Raw genomic sequence first — 17,594 nt, forward strand, 5'->3', positions numbered from 1 at the left:
GCATTACATGCTTGAGTTGACAGCAGACTGCTTTTTTTTTACTTGACAGTGATGGTAACTACAAAGACAGTTGTCAATTTACTAAGGTTTAAACAATTACCGCAACTATTCAATGCTTTCGTAAAGGTTGTATTCCATGATGTGTACATTTGCAAGATGTTAAAAATCCCTCATATGAAAACGTTCAACTTTTCAACGTTTGTAATCAAAGTCTTTTATTTGAAGTAAAACCACCTTTCCTCTAACACGTCCCGGGTGTTTTACTGACTGTGGCCTGACTCTGCAGGCTCATCTGCGGCGGCAGCAGGCTGTGGGTACTGGAAGCGGGCCGGGTCGTACAGGTCATCCCTGGGATCGTAGGGCTTAGGGTAGAAGTACGGGTAGGGGTAGAGGCTAACTTTCTTCTCTTTGGGAGCAGGGGGTGGGACCTCCACCACTGGCTCCTCTTTCTTTTCCTCCTCCACAGGAAGAGGGGGTGGTGGTGGTGGGGGAACCACGATCTTCCCCTTTATGGGCCTGGGTGGGTTGTCAATCAGGCAGTCGGGGTCCCAGTAGGGGTCACAGTCGTACTCCATGCCCTTGAAGGTGCGGATAGGGGCTGGGAGAGACTTCTTGACGAGCACTGGAGGAGGTGGAGGTGGGGCGGACTTCTTTGGTGGAGGAGGAGGAGGTTGGGGCACCGCGACTGGAGCTGGAGCTGCTTTCTGGGGGGTGCAGTGGGGGTGATACCGGGGGTCGCAGAGCACAGGCACAGAGCCAGTGGGCAGGTAGACGATGTGGGGCTTACAGAGGGGGTCTTTCCTGTTGCACAGGTAGAGAACGTCAGCCTGGGAGATGGCTGGAGCGGCAGGGAGAGGAGGAGGGGTTGCTGGGGGCGGTGTGGGCTTTGGGACCCCTTTCATTGGCGGTGGAGGAGGAGCAGCAGCGACTTTGCAATTCTTGTCTGTAACCGGGTCACACATGATCATCGGCACTCCCAGTTTGCTCTGGAAATAGGAAGCGTTGGGGCCATAGGTGTGCTCCAGGTACCTCATCTGCTGGTAGAGCATCCGCAGCTTGTCGATCTCATAGAGCTGAGAGGGAGTGGAAAACACAGACAAGATAAGGGCTTTAATAAGGATAAATCAATGTGGAATATACATATTATGTATTTAGATACTTATCCGATATCACGTAATGAAGCCCCGGAAAAAATCTACTTTAAACTAGTTTCTTTATGTTCTTTTTCTGTTGTGACCGACTGTTAAACTAGATTTTGAAAGAAAGTATTATGGCATTTATTCTCTGCAAGTATGTGTTCATGTTATACAGCTGATTAAAATATAGTATATGTATAATGGTATCAGAGTGGTACTCTGTGTAAGCCAATATGCAAGTTTAAGGAAGTGGTATCAGGAAACATAAAATGGTGTTTAAACTCTAACTGTAACTCCAGTCTTCTGACTAGTATTCGATAAAGTGAGGTCTGCTGTGTTCTATGCTAAATGAAGATGAAAGTTGAGACAGTGCGGGGGTTTAAGATTCAAATTTCCAGAAGATGCGGACCAAGTACTCCCTGGGTCCAGTCTCGTTACATTTCATCCCCCAACTATGCCCCCTTGTTTCCTGTAAGCTCTCTGTCTGATCCAAAAAACACTCCCCAAAAAGAACTACAGAAGCAAATATATATATATATATATATATATATATTGTCTGGACATTACTCAAGATATGTTAAATTTGGGTTTTTTTACATTGTAAAAGTATTTTAGTGTGTGTGTAACTGAACAGCAGATGCAGCACTTGGAAGCTTTTTGGCTGTTTGATTATTTTTTATGTACTTGCATGTTTCTTGCACTTTTTGGTCAGTATCTTCATGGTTCAATGCACTTATTGTAAGTCACTTTGGATAAAAGCTCAGCTAAATGTATGCTGTATGCATGGCATCTATTTTATATTTGATATGAAACAATGTACAATGTATCTGTCAATGCTCAATAAACTTCTATTAATAATAAATGAATGTAATGTCATGTACTGCAGAGATAAAAGTGAAGTGAAGGGGTCGTTAAGTCAAACTGGAACCACAGACAGTTACTGGGATATGTGCATGTTATTTTTGATTCACAGAGGGAAGCCCAAAAGTCAAATAAATTCATTTTGAATGAAATGTTTCCAAAAAACTATTTTCAGACTCTGTAGAAACTGAATGTCCAGAATCACCACATTAACACAGCGTGGATTCTGCTTTATGATATATTTCTGCTTATCTAAATATTCTGGAAGTCATACTAGTACAATTTGATTCTCACTGGAGTCTCCCACAGTAAGAATGTGTACATTTATCCATTCACAGAGTATCACATCTCAGGTCAAATATACTGTACGTACCCCCTCAGTGTGTCCGATGCTGCTGTAGTAGCGGTAGTAAGACTGGAAGTCTGGGTTTCCTCTGTACCACCTGGGGTCTGCGTTACGCTTCGGTCTGGAGTGACTCAGAAAGCCGTTTGCTCTCTCTGAGTCAACACCGACCTCACGGACGGGTACCATCTCTGTTAACAGAGGAGATGCAGCTCAGTCCTTTAAAACATAACTTAATATACATAACAGTTATTTAGTCACTGCACTACACTTACCTTCCTGCTCCATGGCGTTTAACAAAGATTTGGCCTCCAGCAGGCCTGAGAGAGGAGACAAATCATTTGATGGATGTTGAGAATGATGTTTTTGACACATTCATGTTTAAGCAGTTGTACGAACAAGAACCTGAACTGACCTGGGAGCAACATCAGACAGCAGAGCACCCCTGCCGACCATGATGAAGAAATCATCTCGAAATCCTGTGTTTCACTGAAAAAACCCATTTGTGAAGGAAAAGGGTGAGTTTTCACAAAAAACATTATTTGAATACTAATGTGAGACAAAGAATTTGTAATATTTTTACAACAAATTATATTATATTAATACACCAAAGACATACACATTTTAAAGGATAACTTCTGGTACATACATGAGATTACATTATTTTTTCAACACTAAAGTTCCACAGTATCACAAGAAAAACTGTCTCCAGGGAAACTTTTTGTCCTACTTAGTTTTTAAATACAAACCTAAAAGTGTGAACTATGACACAAAGCCAACAGGAGATGAAGTTATATAATTTAACTGAATTAAACACAGTTTTTACTTTATATTAACCAGCACTTTCAATGCCTAATGACCAAGATCACCCCACTGTGTCTGACTCACCTGGATCAGGATGCTGTCTTCACTGCACCAACAGGGCCGAGTGGGTTAAATACAGATCTCTGTGTCGGAGCCCCTGAAACATCACCTCCTGTCCAATAGGACTCCACCAACTTTGACACAAAGATAGTCTCCACCTCTCTTTTAATACTGTTTAATGTGGGGCCTTTGGCGCCAATTAGGGATATAAAGCGCCTGCACTTTTAGCAGCAAAGCCATAAAGAGAACAGACTTCAAATGGAAACTCCCCCATTAAGTCTGGAAGGAAAGCATCACCTGCTGGGACAACTGCAACTGTGGGGGAAAATGCTGCCTACGAACACAATATTTCAGCCAGAAAAGACACTAAATCATAGATGACGACCTGCGCGGCCCTAAATGTACATTTATAATGAGTTGTTAGAGATTTCTAAAACACTCTCAGCTCCAAAAGCCTGTTATTTTTACCCAGAGAACACCTGCTTTTCTAACAGTTGTGTGACTGTGAAGGCGGTTTATCAACTTAGGGAACAACAAAGAGAATGTTTTTTGTCTCGACATGTTCACTTTTACATTTTTAAGCACTTAAAATTAAACTGAGGATGAATTCTTATAGGATGCTGTTATACTAACCCACTACATACATTTCATTAACTTTAAGTGCAATTCCGGAGCAAAATCATCCCACGGTCTTTTTTGGCACTTACACTCCAGTTTTTTCCGGACAGTTGCTAACAGCTGAACGTGGCAAACACTGATTAGCTCGGGGCAGTACGGTGAAGACATTAAAACAGCTTTTTTAACCACTAATATTGCTCAAAATAACACCAAACCTCTGCAGTAGCATGAGAAGAGTCCCTACACATAAAAACAAAGCATCAATGGGCTCCTTCCTTTTGGATTGACTTTGGTAATCGACTTGAATGGACTTTACTATGAGAGGAGCTGGTACCGGGGCCAGTTGGTAGATCTTTCAAAACGCTCATAAACTCTGGGTTCACCAACTACGTTGTTGGTGCTACATTTTATGTGTTAAGACTCTTGTGCTACTGTGGAGGTCTGGTGTTAATTTGAGCAGTATTAGTGGTTAAAAAAGACATTTTAATGCCTTCACCTTACGGCCCGAGCTAATCAGTGTTAGCCACATCGAGCTGTTCGTGACTCTACCGGATATCTCCGTTAACAGTCGTTTCACAGGAAAAATGGCTTATTTGATGTATCCAATTGCCGAAAAAGACCATGGGATGATTTTGCGCCTGAATTACACTTTAAGGTTTCCACACCTTCTTGAACAAAGGATTTTTCAGACTTTCCAGGTTCAAATTTCCTCAAATTCAAAATCCCAACAGCAGTTTGAGACACTGGTCCAGGTTAATTATTGTTACACTTCCATTTTCTATTATAACAACACGCAGACTTTCTAGAAACTCAGAAACTTAGAGGCTTGAATGAGTTTAAATTTTGGATTTAGACCAATTAATTTGAAGCCGAAAACTTTAGGAACTTCAAATGATTAAGAAATATTATCTTGATATGAATCAATGAGAAATAACACTGCAGCTCTAAACTACAACAATTATTATTGCAAGACATACCCTCAGGCTTCTAGGTAATTGTGGACATTTCCCATATATATAAGCTAAACAATAATGAAAATAATTGTTAGGTGCAGCCCTGTATGTTAGCATTTTTTTTTTACAAGCATGACATGTTAAAGGATGTACTGAGAGCAGCAATTATTTCAAGCTGGCTGCTCCACAATCACCAGGTGTTCACAGGCGATTGTGGCTCACTTGAACTTTCGTCATCCTATTTCATGTGCACACTGGGGTGAAAATCAAATGCATAAATCAAATTATTGAACCATCAGTTTATTATAATTATTTGTCACAACACAAGGCCCAATGTTAATTCTTGCCTGATTTGCATTACATCGTATAAAATGCACAGAAATGCTCCGTGTCAGAAATAAACTTTAAGCTCTAAACTGCGGATGCTACACAATCTCTACACAGCCATACATATTTACAAGAGATTTTACTTTAACAGGAATCTTAACATATAAAAAAAAAAAGCTATGGATCTCCAACAGCAGGGATTCTGGGATGATAAAAAATGTCCAGGTTCTGCTCGACGTGTGTTACAAAAAGCTGGAGGAGGAAAAACGCAGAGCCCCAATACAAGTCTGTAGAAAGTCCACAATACAGAGTTTTGACGTGGCTGAAACACAGCGTGCAGACGTGTCGCAGGTTTCTTCAGACAAAAGTGATGCGGGTGCGAGCCTGGTTGACCTGCCAAACGTTCAGCTCTTCGTACTCCTCCAACGCCTCCTGGAATTGGGCGGGGGTGAAGCCACGAGAGACGCAACGCTGTTCCGCTTCAGCCATGCGGACCAACCCGCCGGCTCCGCCGCGGCCCGCCACGCCCTCTGTGGAGAGCTCGCGCACCAGAGAGAAGATGACGTCGGCCGGACGCTGAGTCCTGTACAAAGAGAATTAAGAGTTGATTTGAGACTCCGAAACTGCTCCTTTGATGTAGAGTTGAAGGTCAATTATGTGTTTAAAATGGAACTTGTATTATTATTATTATTATTATTATTATTACTACACTGATTTTTTTGAAAAAAGGACTAATGAAGAGAATTAGATATGATCGCTAGCACTCATGTCTGTCCAGCACATTACCCATGAGTTGTCTGTTTTACACTGGTTTTTGTGCAGATATGACAAAACGTGATAAAATGATAGTTATGGCGAGATTATACTTTCCACGTCCACAGGGGTCTGGTATGTGTGGTGTAAATTTTGTCATCACAGGGTGTATGCTTAGCCTGTGTGTGGACATCCTCGTACCTCCAATTTATGTTTTGTTATACTACTGGGCTGTGCTGGAAAGTGGACGCAGATCATTTGTCTCATGCTGTCAGGATAACGACCTTTTCAACGGAATTCCATTGCTAGGCAACAGCCTTGGTCCTTGTTAACTTCCTGTCAGTTGATGCCATTCACATACACGGCAACAGGAAATAAACTAGGACATATTTAAAATGTTTAAGTTTACATCTTTGAAAAGGTCTATAGCGACAGTTACAGTAAATATGAGATTTGACCCCTTTCAGATACTAAGTACTTGTCAATCTGAAGCCATTTTAAAAAAAGAAAAGAAAAAAGAAACCTGCCTTTTCTCCCCCTCACATTGTTGTAAAAAGTATGGTGCGACACATCACTAGCCTCAGTGAACATACGTGTGTGTGAAAAGAGCTCCATAAAAACCCAGAGACGTTTAACAGCTTCCTTCAGCAGCTACTGTTACGGGCATATGAGAGCTCATAAATAGGGTTCTGGGTTTGTCGACATCCGGTCGGCCTATTACCTGGAGCTGGAGCTAAAGGAATGCGTGAGCCATTTGGGTGTTTTTTATTTTATTTTTCGAAAGCTTAAATTTAGATACTTTGTGTATTGGTATCTGATGTCCCAAGGGGGCGTTAACTTGACGCACAAACCTAACTCGAGTATGAATGATTAACACAATCAATAAAAACGGTAGAGAGTAATTGTGCAAAGAAGCAAGCGAAACACAGAAAACAGTTCAACACACCACCGTGACTATGAGCATAGGGCCAATTAGTCACTACAGAATGCCACCTTTCAAGAAAGAGTTAGCACTAACCTTGTGGTGCTGGACTTGTCGGCTTGTAGTGAATCCTTTGACATCTCCATCAGTCTCATTGCCTCGTTGACGTCTTCCTTCTCCACTGTCTCCATCATGCGAAGGCGAGCCTGCAGGAAGGCAACAAAAGGAAAGAGCGGGGATTAGTAGGAAATAACATTCTGTAAAAGTACATCATGTAAAAGTAACAGTGGAAATTTAGTTTGACAGCAGATCTGTATTTAATACGAAGGCTGCGCTGTGCCGGCACTGTCAGACCGAGACAAGTGCAATGCCCTCTGGGATGGCCGGCAGTTGCCCAAGTCTCCGCCTCTCAACACCAGCTAGTCTCTCTCCAGGTTGAAATTGAATCTAAAAAGAATACTTTGAAGATCAAGTTTTCTTTTTAATGTATTACATACCGATGACAGTTCTGGCCATGGTCAGTTTTGCATGGGTTTGCACAGCTGCACCTAACGCACACAGGCTGACTGCCCACCCTGCAAAGCTGGCCAGGATCAGACCAAGCTTTTTTTCTGCTGCTCACTCATGAGGATCATCAGTTGATGTGCAGGTGTGGAGCAAACAAATGCATTCTTGATTATCTACAACTCAAGCGATTCAAAGAGGGATGAAAGCAGTTCGCCCCCTTGTGGACATCTGTGAGCAGCACATTGCCAACCTGTCTGCCTGAAGTGCTGGTTTTGCAGTAGGTGGATGACTGCTACCTGCACAAACAGCACTTTTGACACCCAGAGGCAGAGATGACACCAGACCACGAAACACTCATTCAGGAAATACACTTCCTATTGATGCCTTTTCAGACAGCAAAGAACAAAACACATTGTTATACATGTACAAATGCATCTGATTTGCTACTGCTGAGTCATGTTGAGGAAAATGACGACTTTATCCCCTGGTGTTTGGCAGACTGCAGATCTTTTGTCCAGCGTGGGAAAGAAGTGCTCACACTGCAGTAGGCCTGGTTATCATCACTACCTGCACTGTAAGCACTTTATCGCACACCAAACTACCGATGAAGGCACACACGGATGACCATCAAACTTTATGCAAAGTCGTTAACTATTAAACCCACAGCTTTAAATTGGTAACTTTCAAATTAAAAAATGACACCAGTTACAGCATTTATAAAGCTAAAACTCTATTCTCTTCTAGTTTAAGTCTGACAAAATGATACACCTGCTACAGTTTTAATTATTGCAAGCATCCTAGGAAACTTCCAGCCAATCACAGCTCACTATAGTTGAGGTGTTCTCACCAGGGCAGTGGACAGACGGAGGATGGAGAGGAGGGTTCGGGCGGAAGTGAAGGTGGTGTCCTTGCCGACTCTTGCTTCTTTCCTCATCTCTACGTAAGCAGCAGTGATGTAATCAGCCAGCGACTCGGGCACCACGGGCTGCCGCTTCTTACACACGGCGATGTAACGCCTGAAGGGATTCACAATTCAGATGCGTGTTCAACAATAATGCCTAGTACGCCATTGGTATGTTTGAGGGATGGATGAGTGGTGGGGTTAAACAAACAGCTTCATCATCACCTCATAAGCTTCATTTCGATGGGGGTGAAGTGAGTGGGCGGCTGGTGGCAGTGCTGGTGGACGTAGGTAATGTGCTGGGCCAGACGCAAGTCAGCGTCGGCATCTGGCTTGTCCTGCATCAGCCACAGCAGGTCGAAACGGGAGAGCAGAGCGGCTGGCAGTTGAATGTTCTGCTCGATGCTCTTCCGGGGGTTGTAGCGGCCATAGGCGGGGTTGGCTGCTGCCAGAATAGAGCAACGGGCATTGAGGGAGGTCATGATGCCGGCCTGGAAAGGAGTGGAAAAACATTAGCTCTGATGTGAAGCGGGGGATTGATTAGAATATTTCGGCAAAAAAAACAAAAAACACCGGTGGCGTTCTCTTTACCTTAGCGATGGAGATGGTCTGCTGCTCCATCACCTCGTGGATGGCTGTGCGGTCGGCGTCCGCCATCTTATCGAACTCGTCGATGCAGCAGACACCCTGGTCAGCTAGAACCAAGGCTCCACCTTCCAGGGTCATTTCTCCAGTCACTGTGTCACGCATCACCGCTGCAGTCAGACCGACGCCAGATGAACCGCGACCGGTTGTGTACTGGCCTGAAGACGAGAGACGGGACCAAAGTGAGCAAACGTGGATGGGATGGCAGTAGTGTGCAATTCATTTTTAAGAAGCCAAACTAGGTATCAGTTTGTCGCTCAAAGTGGAGAGTCGAACTATCAAACAGTACAGTGTCCACAGCCTGGCATGAAAAAAAAAAACCTAGTCTCTAGTCGGACAATCACATCAAAAGTTAATATTTTACCATGTAAACCCTAATGGAAAGAGAATTCCTCACTGGATAGAATATTAAACCAGATACAGGACTGCACTCACTTCGAGGAGCCAGACGGTCAATGTAGGACAGCAGCTGGGACTTGGCGACTCCTGGGTCTCCCATCAGGCATATGTTTATGTTGCCTGAAGAGAGAAGAGACAAAACAGGGAGAGCATTGCAGTTATTACAAAATTTCATGAATGCTTTGTTTTTTAAAAAGGCCGCACACATTTACAGGAAGCCGTGGTCAGTGATATGCGAGTCACTATATTCCAGGGGGATAAGTCAATTAATTGTTAAGAAAGAGAGTAAGGGGCTGGATTCAGTGCTCACCTCTGATTTTCATGCCTTTAGGTGCCTGTTGGACCCCTCCGACCAGCAGCAGGAGCAGAGCCTTCTTCACATCTTCATGTCCGTAGATCTCGGGTGCTATTGAACCGGCGAGTTTCTCATAAAATCCTTCCTCTGTAACAGATGGTACAAGTTCGAGAATGAAGCATTCATACAGGTTACTATATTCTGACTTTTACTGAAGCCCAGCTGTGACAAAAGCACCCACCTGTGATGTTGCGCAGCTCCTCCTCTGTCAGATTGTCATTGCCGAGCTCATCGTCCTCCGACTTGTTCATGAGTGTGATGCTATGAGCCTCCAGGTAAGTTTCTGACAGCAGACCCTGAATTGACCAAAAATAAAACAGAATTGATGCATTTTAGGACCATGGCCAGCTGATGTACAATAAACATCTAAATTGAGGTTAAAAGCCCCATTCATACCTGAGTGGCCTGTCTGAAGCCTGTGCGCAGGAGAGGGAGGAAGACTCCGCTGATGGCCACGTGGTCTCCTGGCTGAGCAAGACGCGTGTTTTCTCCACGGGCGTAAATCGACATGCTCCTTGGAATATTGCCGATGGGTACCTGGTCACTCTGTGGGAGAACAGAAGAAACTCGTGAGAAAATAGAAACCGTGCTAAAAAACGCAACAAACAAATTCAGGGCAACAAGTTATGGCGACGGTGAGCGAGCATTTTAATGTATACGGTTCCTCACATGTTCCTGAATACGCAGCTCCTGGAACTTGACAAACTTGGAGCCTCGGGTCTGCAGGTAGAGACGACCTCCGGATTTGTTGGTGACACAGTCTTGGCTGGGACACATGATGAGGGGCATGAAGGTGGGAGACTGGATCTGAAGGACAAAAAGACTTTTAGAGGAACACTTGATGAATGTGTGTAATATAAAAGTCACAGGACTAAAAAACAAATCTTACTGGTTGATAGGTCTCAGCACCACACTGGTCACACGTGTACGTAGCGACAGCCATCATCGGTTTGACTTCAGTGGCACGGGTCACTATACCTCGAACTGCCACCAGATTCCCGATGCTGTCCGCTCGGACATCACGCACCACTTTGGGTTTAGCGGTGGACGGAGGCTTAAAGTACATTTCACTGTGGAAGGACATCATGGGAAAGGTATTGAAATGCAAATACACATACAAGACTCATTATCATTGAACTATTTTGAAATAAAAAAATAAAAAATCCACAGCTGCTGTTATCGATAAACTAAAACCCTGACTCTACTTACAATCTCCTCATGAGTTCAGGCGGGTATTGGTTACGAGCGTCTCTGGTGTCTGCGGGGTCACGACCTCTCTGCTCCATCATCAGCCTGTGCTCAATGTACACGTCCAAAGAATCCTTGGCAACAATCTGATAAATCAAAAAGCATTTTCACATTTAATAAACGGGTATTTCACAGATACATTGGTGCTTTGAACTAAAATAATAAAAAGGGATTGTCAGATACTGTGATCGTTGTACTGCCCATTTATTAGAGGAGAACAGATCTGGTATCAGTATATTTTTACGTCTACATACTGCTAAAGCTGTATGGATGTGATATGATTGTTATCGTATGGCCTGGCTCAGGTTTATAAAACATTAACAGATACATACAGAGAATGAATGTCAAAGAACTTTCTATAATCTATTTTGACACCCAGTTATAACTGAAAAAGAGCATAACTTAACTAATTTAAAGTATTTATTCCCCAGGGTTAATTACCTGCCATGAGATGAGTGCATAGACCCCCTGATACAAACACTTTAGGGCGTATCAGCGGCATCTCCAATACTGGAATCTGAACAACTCAACGATTTACGACATCTGACGTAATCAAAATGCTTTAACTTTGTTTTAAAAAGACAAAAAACACACACAAGACCAACTTGGCTTATAAACGCTTACATCTCTTTCTTTGTACTCTGGCAGCAGCTCGTGAACGGCGTCACCGAACAGGTCCGTGTAACGTTTGGCATTCTCGCAGATGCTCTCAACCAGCTCGGGGTCTTCCTCGGCCACATCGTCCAGATCCACAGAGAACGCCACCTGCTCCCTGTGGGCCAGCGCCACCTGCACACATGGACAAGTCATAAGACAAGCCGCTTCATTACACGACCTTGTATTCACTGATACGGTTCAAGAACACATCAAAGACAGCTACTTTCACAAACATAGGCAGCTGTGACAGAGTTTATAATGTGCACCAGCCTACACATTTTACAATGAGTTGGGAAATTTTCTATCTTGTATTATGCAATTCTTTTAAGAACATTGAGGGAATATAGCGTAGCAGTTGCTAGATTAAACAAATCTGTAATGCATATACCAGTTCTGTGAACTAGCAACCTTTTAGTTGTATTATTAGTTCGCTATTGTGAAAAGATGACATTAAACAACTGAGTGACATGCAACAAAAAGGTCCCAGACCAGACCTTTGTTGAACTGGACACAGTCAGTGCGTTTACATGCACATCAGTAACCAGAAAATGGCCTTACCCTGGTTAAGGGAATAATCAGATTGTTGACGTTCCCCGTATACACAAAAGTAAGTAGAAAATGATGTAACTCGACCTCTGGTACAGTAGGTGGCGCTCCGCCAACATACAGCTGGACTGTATACGGCCCTTTTCAGGTTCACCTTTGTCAAAAATCACAAATGGCCGACAGAATCACGGCATTACGAAAAGGGCCTAATGTTAATTGCCATTGCGAAACCCTCCCAATAGGCAATGCTCTATTGTTGTTTTTACATTGTTTTTGGCGCCGTTACTTCCTGGTTTACACTATTTTCGGGTCATAAGCCATCGCCTCTGAGTGAGGAGGAGTAGGGCTTATAAGCCCCGGTGGTTGCGCAGACGCGAAACCCGATAGTAACCAGAGAACGCTGTTCACATGCATGAACAACCGGGGCACTGAAGGAGTTCTCTAGGTCTGTTAACCCGGGTACGAGAACTCCGATTTTACCCGGGGAACGGTGTGGAGTATGCCTTTAACCCGATTATGATCCGGTTTTTAAACTGCATGTAAGCGCACTGATTGTGGTCCATGGCAACCCTTAGGCAAAACGGACACCATAAGTTGAAATAATGACATAATAATAAAAAAAGAAATGATCTAAAAAACATTAAAGAAACCATGTGGGGGAGTTTCAACTTTTATTTTTGGAGAATTTGGTTTAGCAAATTTATGAATTACTGTTCAAGAGGACAACGTGTGACAAATTATTATTTATAAAAAAGACGATGGAGTGTTTGTCAGGCTGTTTAATTCAAATTCATAAAACAAAAACAAAAAAAATCTACCACTCAGTGATAACATATCCTCCGTCAGTCAACAACACCCCCAGTAAAAGGCCAAAACAGCCCTTTTATGAAAGCCCAACCCATTTCCTATACTTACAAGTTGAGCTCCATATTTGAACACCTTCTTCCCGTTGTCATCCTCTGTGTAGAACTCCTGCAGGAACCTTTTGCATTTCTCTGCAAAACAAAACAAAAAACATTATTTTACAGCATTATATAAAAACAAAAAGGCCACATCCATCAGACACTAGGCGGAGAGTCTTCACTAACATCCACACCAACAAAAAAAATCATTGTTTGCAGATGTTTCTTTTCATTTGATTGAATATCACAGCTGCTTTCTGAGTTTATAAACCTGGATTAACAACAGCCCCAGCAGTGGGCCTAGAGGCTGGGAGCTAATGTGCTGTCCTGCGACGACCCCCTTTGTTGAGTAACATGGCATCCTGTAATCTCGATGAGTCACTACTGCCTACAGTGGAGCACAAACTGCCCCTGCTTCACTACTTCCACGGGAGTATACACACTACCATAGTTTTAGAGTAACACAACCATCGTTAGGCAGCAGGCAGCTCCGGGTTAAGGATGTAAATACAACAACAGACGCGCTCACTTTGAGTGTCCATTTTTTTTTCTTTGGAGGAAAATGCCCCTCACTTCTCGAAAGAGCCACCAACTACGAACAATATTTTATTTACAAGAACCGAAATTAGCCCTTCACACGATGGTTAAAATAATCCACTTACTTTGAGGGGTGAAGCAAGAAAATAATCTGCAGCTCTGGTTTATTATTTCTCTGTTCCGAGGATGTTATTGTAAACAAAGCAGCACATGGCTTTTGTGCCTCGTCACTGGAGGATCCCTCCGCGGCCCCCCTCCGCTCTTAAAAGTAGTCCTTGGCTCATGTTTTAAGGCCTAAACACGACTTAACGTTGATTTTCAATTAATAAGTAATAATTTCATGCAGACAAATTAATAATAAATTCGACCTAATATTTCATTAACTTTTCGACAGAGAAATAAATATATGTAGGATAAAAAAGTAAGCATTTATTTATTCATACATGGATTTATTATATATTTATTTGTAACTTTTCATGTTTGGTCCTCAATGAGTGTGAAGCAGTATTCAACAGATTTAAACAGGACTCAGGTTATTGTTGAGTTTTAGGGTTTTAAGTTTAAGGCGAAATAAGTATAAAAAATTACCATGGTTACAGAGCCACAGCCGTTGATGCCACCGGGATGCATATGACGTCATACATATGGTACTTAATGGCGTTGATGCAACAAACGTACAAACTATTTCTGGAAAATTATAAATTAATTAAATAATATAAATTTGCCAAAATAAAACCTAACTTTAACGTGTTTTTAAAAAAATTAATGGCGTCATAAATTAAGACAATCAATAAAAAAATGTTAAGATTGTGTTTCCCATTTAATGTTTTCAATTCCCAAATTCTCTATTTTTTACATAGATTTTATTTCGTTTTTGTTTTTCTTCTGGTTTGTTTATGTATGTATACTTTTTTTTACTAGTTTTCTTTATTTTTTATATACAATTTTAAGTATTGCGTTATCATTTATGTTTTAATATTTGTAATGACTACGAAGTTAAAAAAATGTAAAAATAAAATATACGTCTCCGTAAGATTACATTGGTATTTGCCTTTAACTATGTTTATTTTCTTTTGTTATTAATATTTCTTTTTATTATTCTATTTCCCTACAAGTCTTTGTATTTTAATACTGTCATCAATGTCAGAAAATTTGGATATATATACTTAGTATGATAGGTGTAATAGCTTGATTTATAATTCTTTAATTTAGTTAGAAATTAAACATTTTAAATGGGACAAGCCAAGCTCTACTCCAGTTTGTATCATTTAAGGGGGAGCTCCCATAAGTCTTACCATGATGGGTTATTTTCCCTTTGCTATAAAAGCATCTTCTAATATATTTATTGGTACATTTGTAACTAATAAAATGGATTCCATCTAAGTAAAGATTACTACAGCATTTCATTAGCTCGTTCAAACCATTGGGGACAAAACTATAACTATATATACCTTGGGTTTGATGGGAAAACTTTTTGTAGAAACATCACATAGGACCGTTGTTAAAAATAAGTATTTAAAGAGTAGTTTTGACAATAAAGGGACTTATTTCCTTTAGTTTTTATGCATCACGTTGGTCTAACTGATTTAGCAACTTTTATAACGTTTATGTTCATATAATAACGTCACGATTATCCTTGAATTGCTTTAACTTTGTTCTTTTAATGTGCAACTTTACGATTCAAACTAACAGCGCAACAGAAATGTGCCGTTACTAAGCAACACCGTGTTAACGTTCTCTCACTTAAGTGTAACTTTACTGGTGGACATGTGCGCGCACAGTGGCGCCTGCTCCTTTGTTTAAACGGCTCCATCCGGGTCACTGTGCAGTCACAAGCTCAGCTACCAACAAGTTAGATAACGCTCACAAAAGTTTGTGCGACTTCTAAATATTCATTACCATCAGGTTTTATTGAAATATGACATGACCACGAACATAAACAACTTACAGAGCTGTGGTCTGGTGTAAATTAGAGCAGAGGAGGTACATTTAAGAATATTTTGCAGGGTTTCTGCACCGACACAATACATCAATATCATTTAAATGATCTGCTTTTACACCCAACACACTCCGTGATATACATTTAACACCTTCCTTGAACAAATGGACGCATTCCGCTCAAAGTTTGGTTAATTCAGGCCACCCTGTTGCTGCCATGCCGTTATTGTGAAAGTGAAGCCATCCACGTTACCTTTCTCTGCCGCATAATCCTTACGAGCCATGGCTGCAGAAGTTCACCTGTGGTTTGGATTAACTTCCAAGATCTTAAAGTCACCAACGGAGCAAAAACACGGTTTAAATACACGGTTAAATCGCTTCGCTATCACCGGAGAACCAGCATTCATTCACCCGCAGCTCACAGCGTTTCTCCCCCCGGTGGCGGTGCGAGAAGTGGCGCGAGTCTGACGTCCGCAGCAGCCAATCGCGTCGCTTCATTCCGCAGCGGAAAAGGCGGGCTTTCGTGGTGGCGCGAAATCTGCGGGCTGTCGAGTGTCACATGACTCGACGCACTTCCGCCCTGTGAGTCGAGAATGGCGCGAAAGGCGATGATTGGATTTGGATTTTATACAACAGCGTGACCCCGGAGTGACCTCACTGCAGTGTAACGGCCAGTCATGGCGAAAATCAACTCTTTAACCCTCAGTTTTACTAACGCTGATTTTTATTTTCAGTCACCTCTTAAACAACTTCATTTTCAGGATTTTAACCCTTTGAATGACCGTTAACAATAGACTCTTAGTTAAATATAGAAGGTAAACAATATACAGCGAACAATAAACTCTTGAATATATATTTGGTAGAGAGAAGAACATAAGTAAAATAAAATTAAAAGAAATCAAATTAGGGGTGAAAAGAAAAAGAAAACAGAAGATTAAAAATGTGCAATATACAGGAAACTAAATAACTACATTTAAAATGTACAATTAAAGGACAAAAAACTAAATATAATACAGGTATTGTATTTTATTACGTGAAAAAGACTTAGACTTCTCTTTATAGTTCCCTTTGGGATGACTCCTGCAAAGAAATAACCCTTAAATAAGGTATTAGGTATAAAAAAAAAAATACAGTAGATAAACAATAAACTCTTAGCTAAATAAATATAGAAAATAAAACATAACAGTGTTTTGTGCGTGGACGTTTGAAATGCATCACAAGAGTATAAAAGACATGTCAGAGAAAAAGACATTGGATTTCACAAATTTGGCAAAAAATAAGAGTTATTACTAAAATGTATACTTTTGGTTAATACCCCCACATGTTAAAGCATACATTATAATGAGACTTTTGAAAATATACTTCTTTTTTTTCACTTTACCTCTTTCAGGAACACACTGTGCAGTTAATTACTCATACGTACCTGGACACTCTTCTTCTTTGTTGTGCAACAACTTAATCCACCACTTAAGTGAAATATTTTAATTTCTTTGAATTGTATTCTTCTCTCTTCTTTATATATATATTTAGCTTAGTTTATTGTTTACTGTCTATTGTTTACCTTCCATATTTACTAAGAGTCTATTGTTTACTGTTTGTTTTACTTTCTATATTTATTTAGCTAAGAGTTTATTGTTTGTCTTATACTGTATTTTTAAAATACCTTATACCTTATTTTCCACAAAAACTGTTGGAAATCCAACTTCCGTGCAGGAGTCATCCCAAATGAATCAATAAAGAGAAGTCTTAGTCTTTCCCACTTAATAAAATTTTTAATTTTAAATGTATTTATTTAGTTTCCTTTATATTACACATATTGTACAGTTTGTCCTTTACGTTGCACATTTTCAGTCTTTTGTTTTCTATTTCTTTTGCACGATTTAGAATTTATTGTATATATTACTTCTGTACTTATTGCACTGTGGGTCGGAGAGGAACATGTTTTTGATTCCACTGTATGTCTGACACATGGCAGTAATTGACACTAAAGCAGACTTTGACTTTACTAGTAAACATAATGTCATAAAGGTAGTTTCCTGAGAAATAGCCGACCTCCTTACAAATAAGATCAAGGTGTCCTTTAAACTTATGGGCATTTTTTTAATCCTGTAAAGACGTTAAGGATCATTGGCATTCTCTTCTGCACCTCACATCATCTTTCAAGGCATCGTTACTGTCCTAC

General features: G+C 41.0%; 2 protein-coding genes across 2 annotated transcripts; both read right to left on the bottom strand.

Annotated features, from left to right (window-relative positions):
- Window positions 1-11: 11 nt before the first annotated feature.
- and4 (actinodin4) lies at window positions 12-3,276 on the bottom strand. The gene is made up of 5 exons (XM_083915824.1): window positions 3,229-3,276; window positions 2,756-2,829; window positions 2,616-2,660; window positions 2,371-2,531; window positions 12-1,073 (listed from the first exon to the last, which is right to left on the bottom strand). The coding sequence occupies exons 2-5, from the start codon at window positions 2,808-2,810 to the stop codon at window positions 261-263; spliced, it is 1,074 nt and encodes a 357-aa protein (XP_083771950.1). The 5' UTR covers window positions 2,811-2,829; window positions 3,229-3,276; the 3' UTR covers window positions 12-260.
- A 1,942-nt stretch (window positions 3,277-5,218) lies between these two features.
- On the bottom strand, window positions 5,219-11,578 carry mcm7 (minichromosome maintenance complex component 7). The gene is made up of 13 exons (XM_083915231.1): window positions 11,457-11,578; window positions 10,794-10,918; window positions 10,474-10,654; window positions 10,254-10,391; window positions 9,981-10,130; window positions 9,766-9,880; window positions 9,540-9,671; window positions 9,266-9,349; window positions 8,777-8,988; window positions 8,411-8,676; window positions 8,132-8,300; window positions 6,874-6,983; window positions 5,219-5,685 (listed from the first exon to the last, which is right to left on the bottom strand). The coding sequence occupies exons 2-13, from the start codon at window positions 10,871-10,873 to the stop codon at window positions 5,460-5,462; spliced, it is 1,863 nt and encodes a 620-aa protein (XP_083771357.1). The 5' UTR covers window positions 10,874-10,918; window positions 11,457-11,578; the 3' UTR covers window positions 5,219-5,459.
- Window positions 11,579-17,594: the final 6,016 nt, after the last annotated feature.

This window comes from Echiichthys vipera (genome assembly GCF_963691815.1).
Source record: "Echiichthys vipera genome assembly, chromosome: 6".
Classification (NCBI taxonomy): Eukaryota; Metazoa; Chordata; class Actinopteri; order Perciformes; family Trachinidae; genus Echiichthys; species Echiichthys vipera.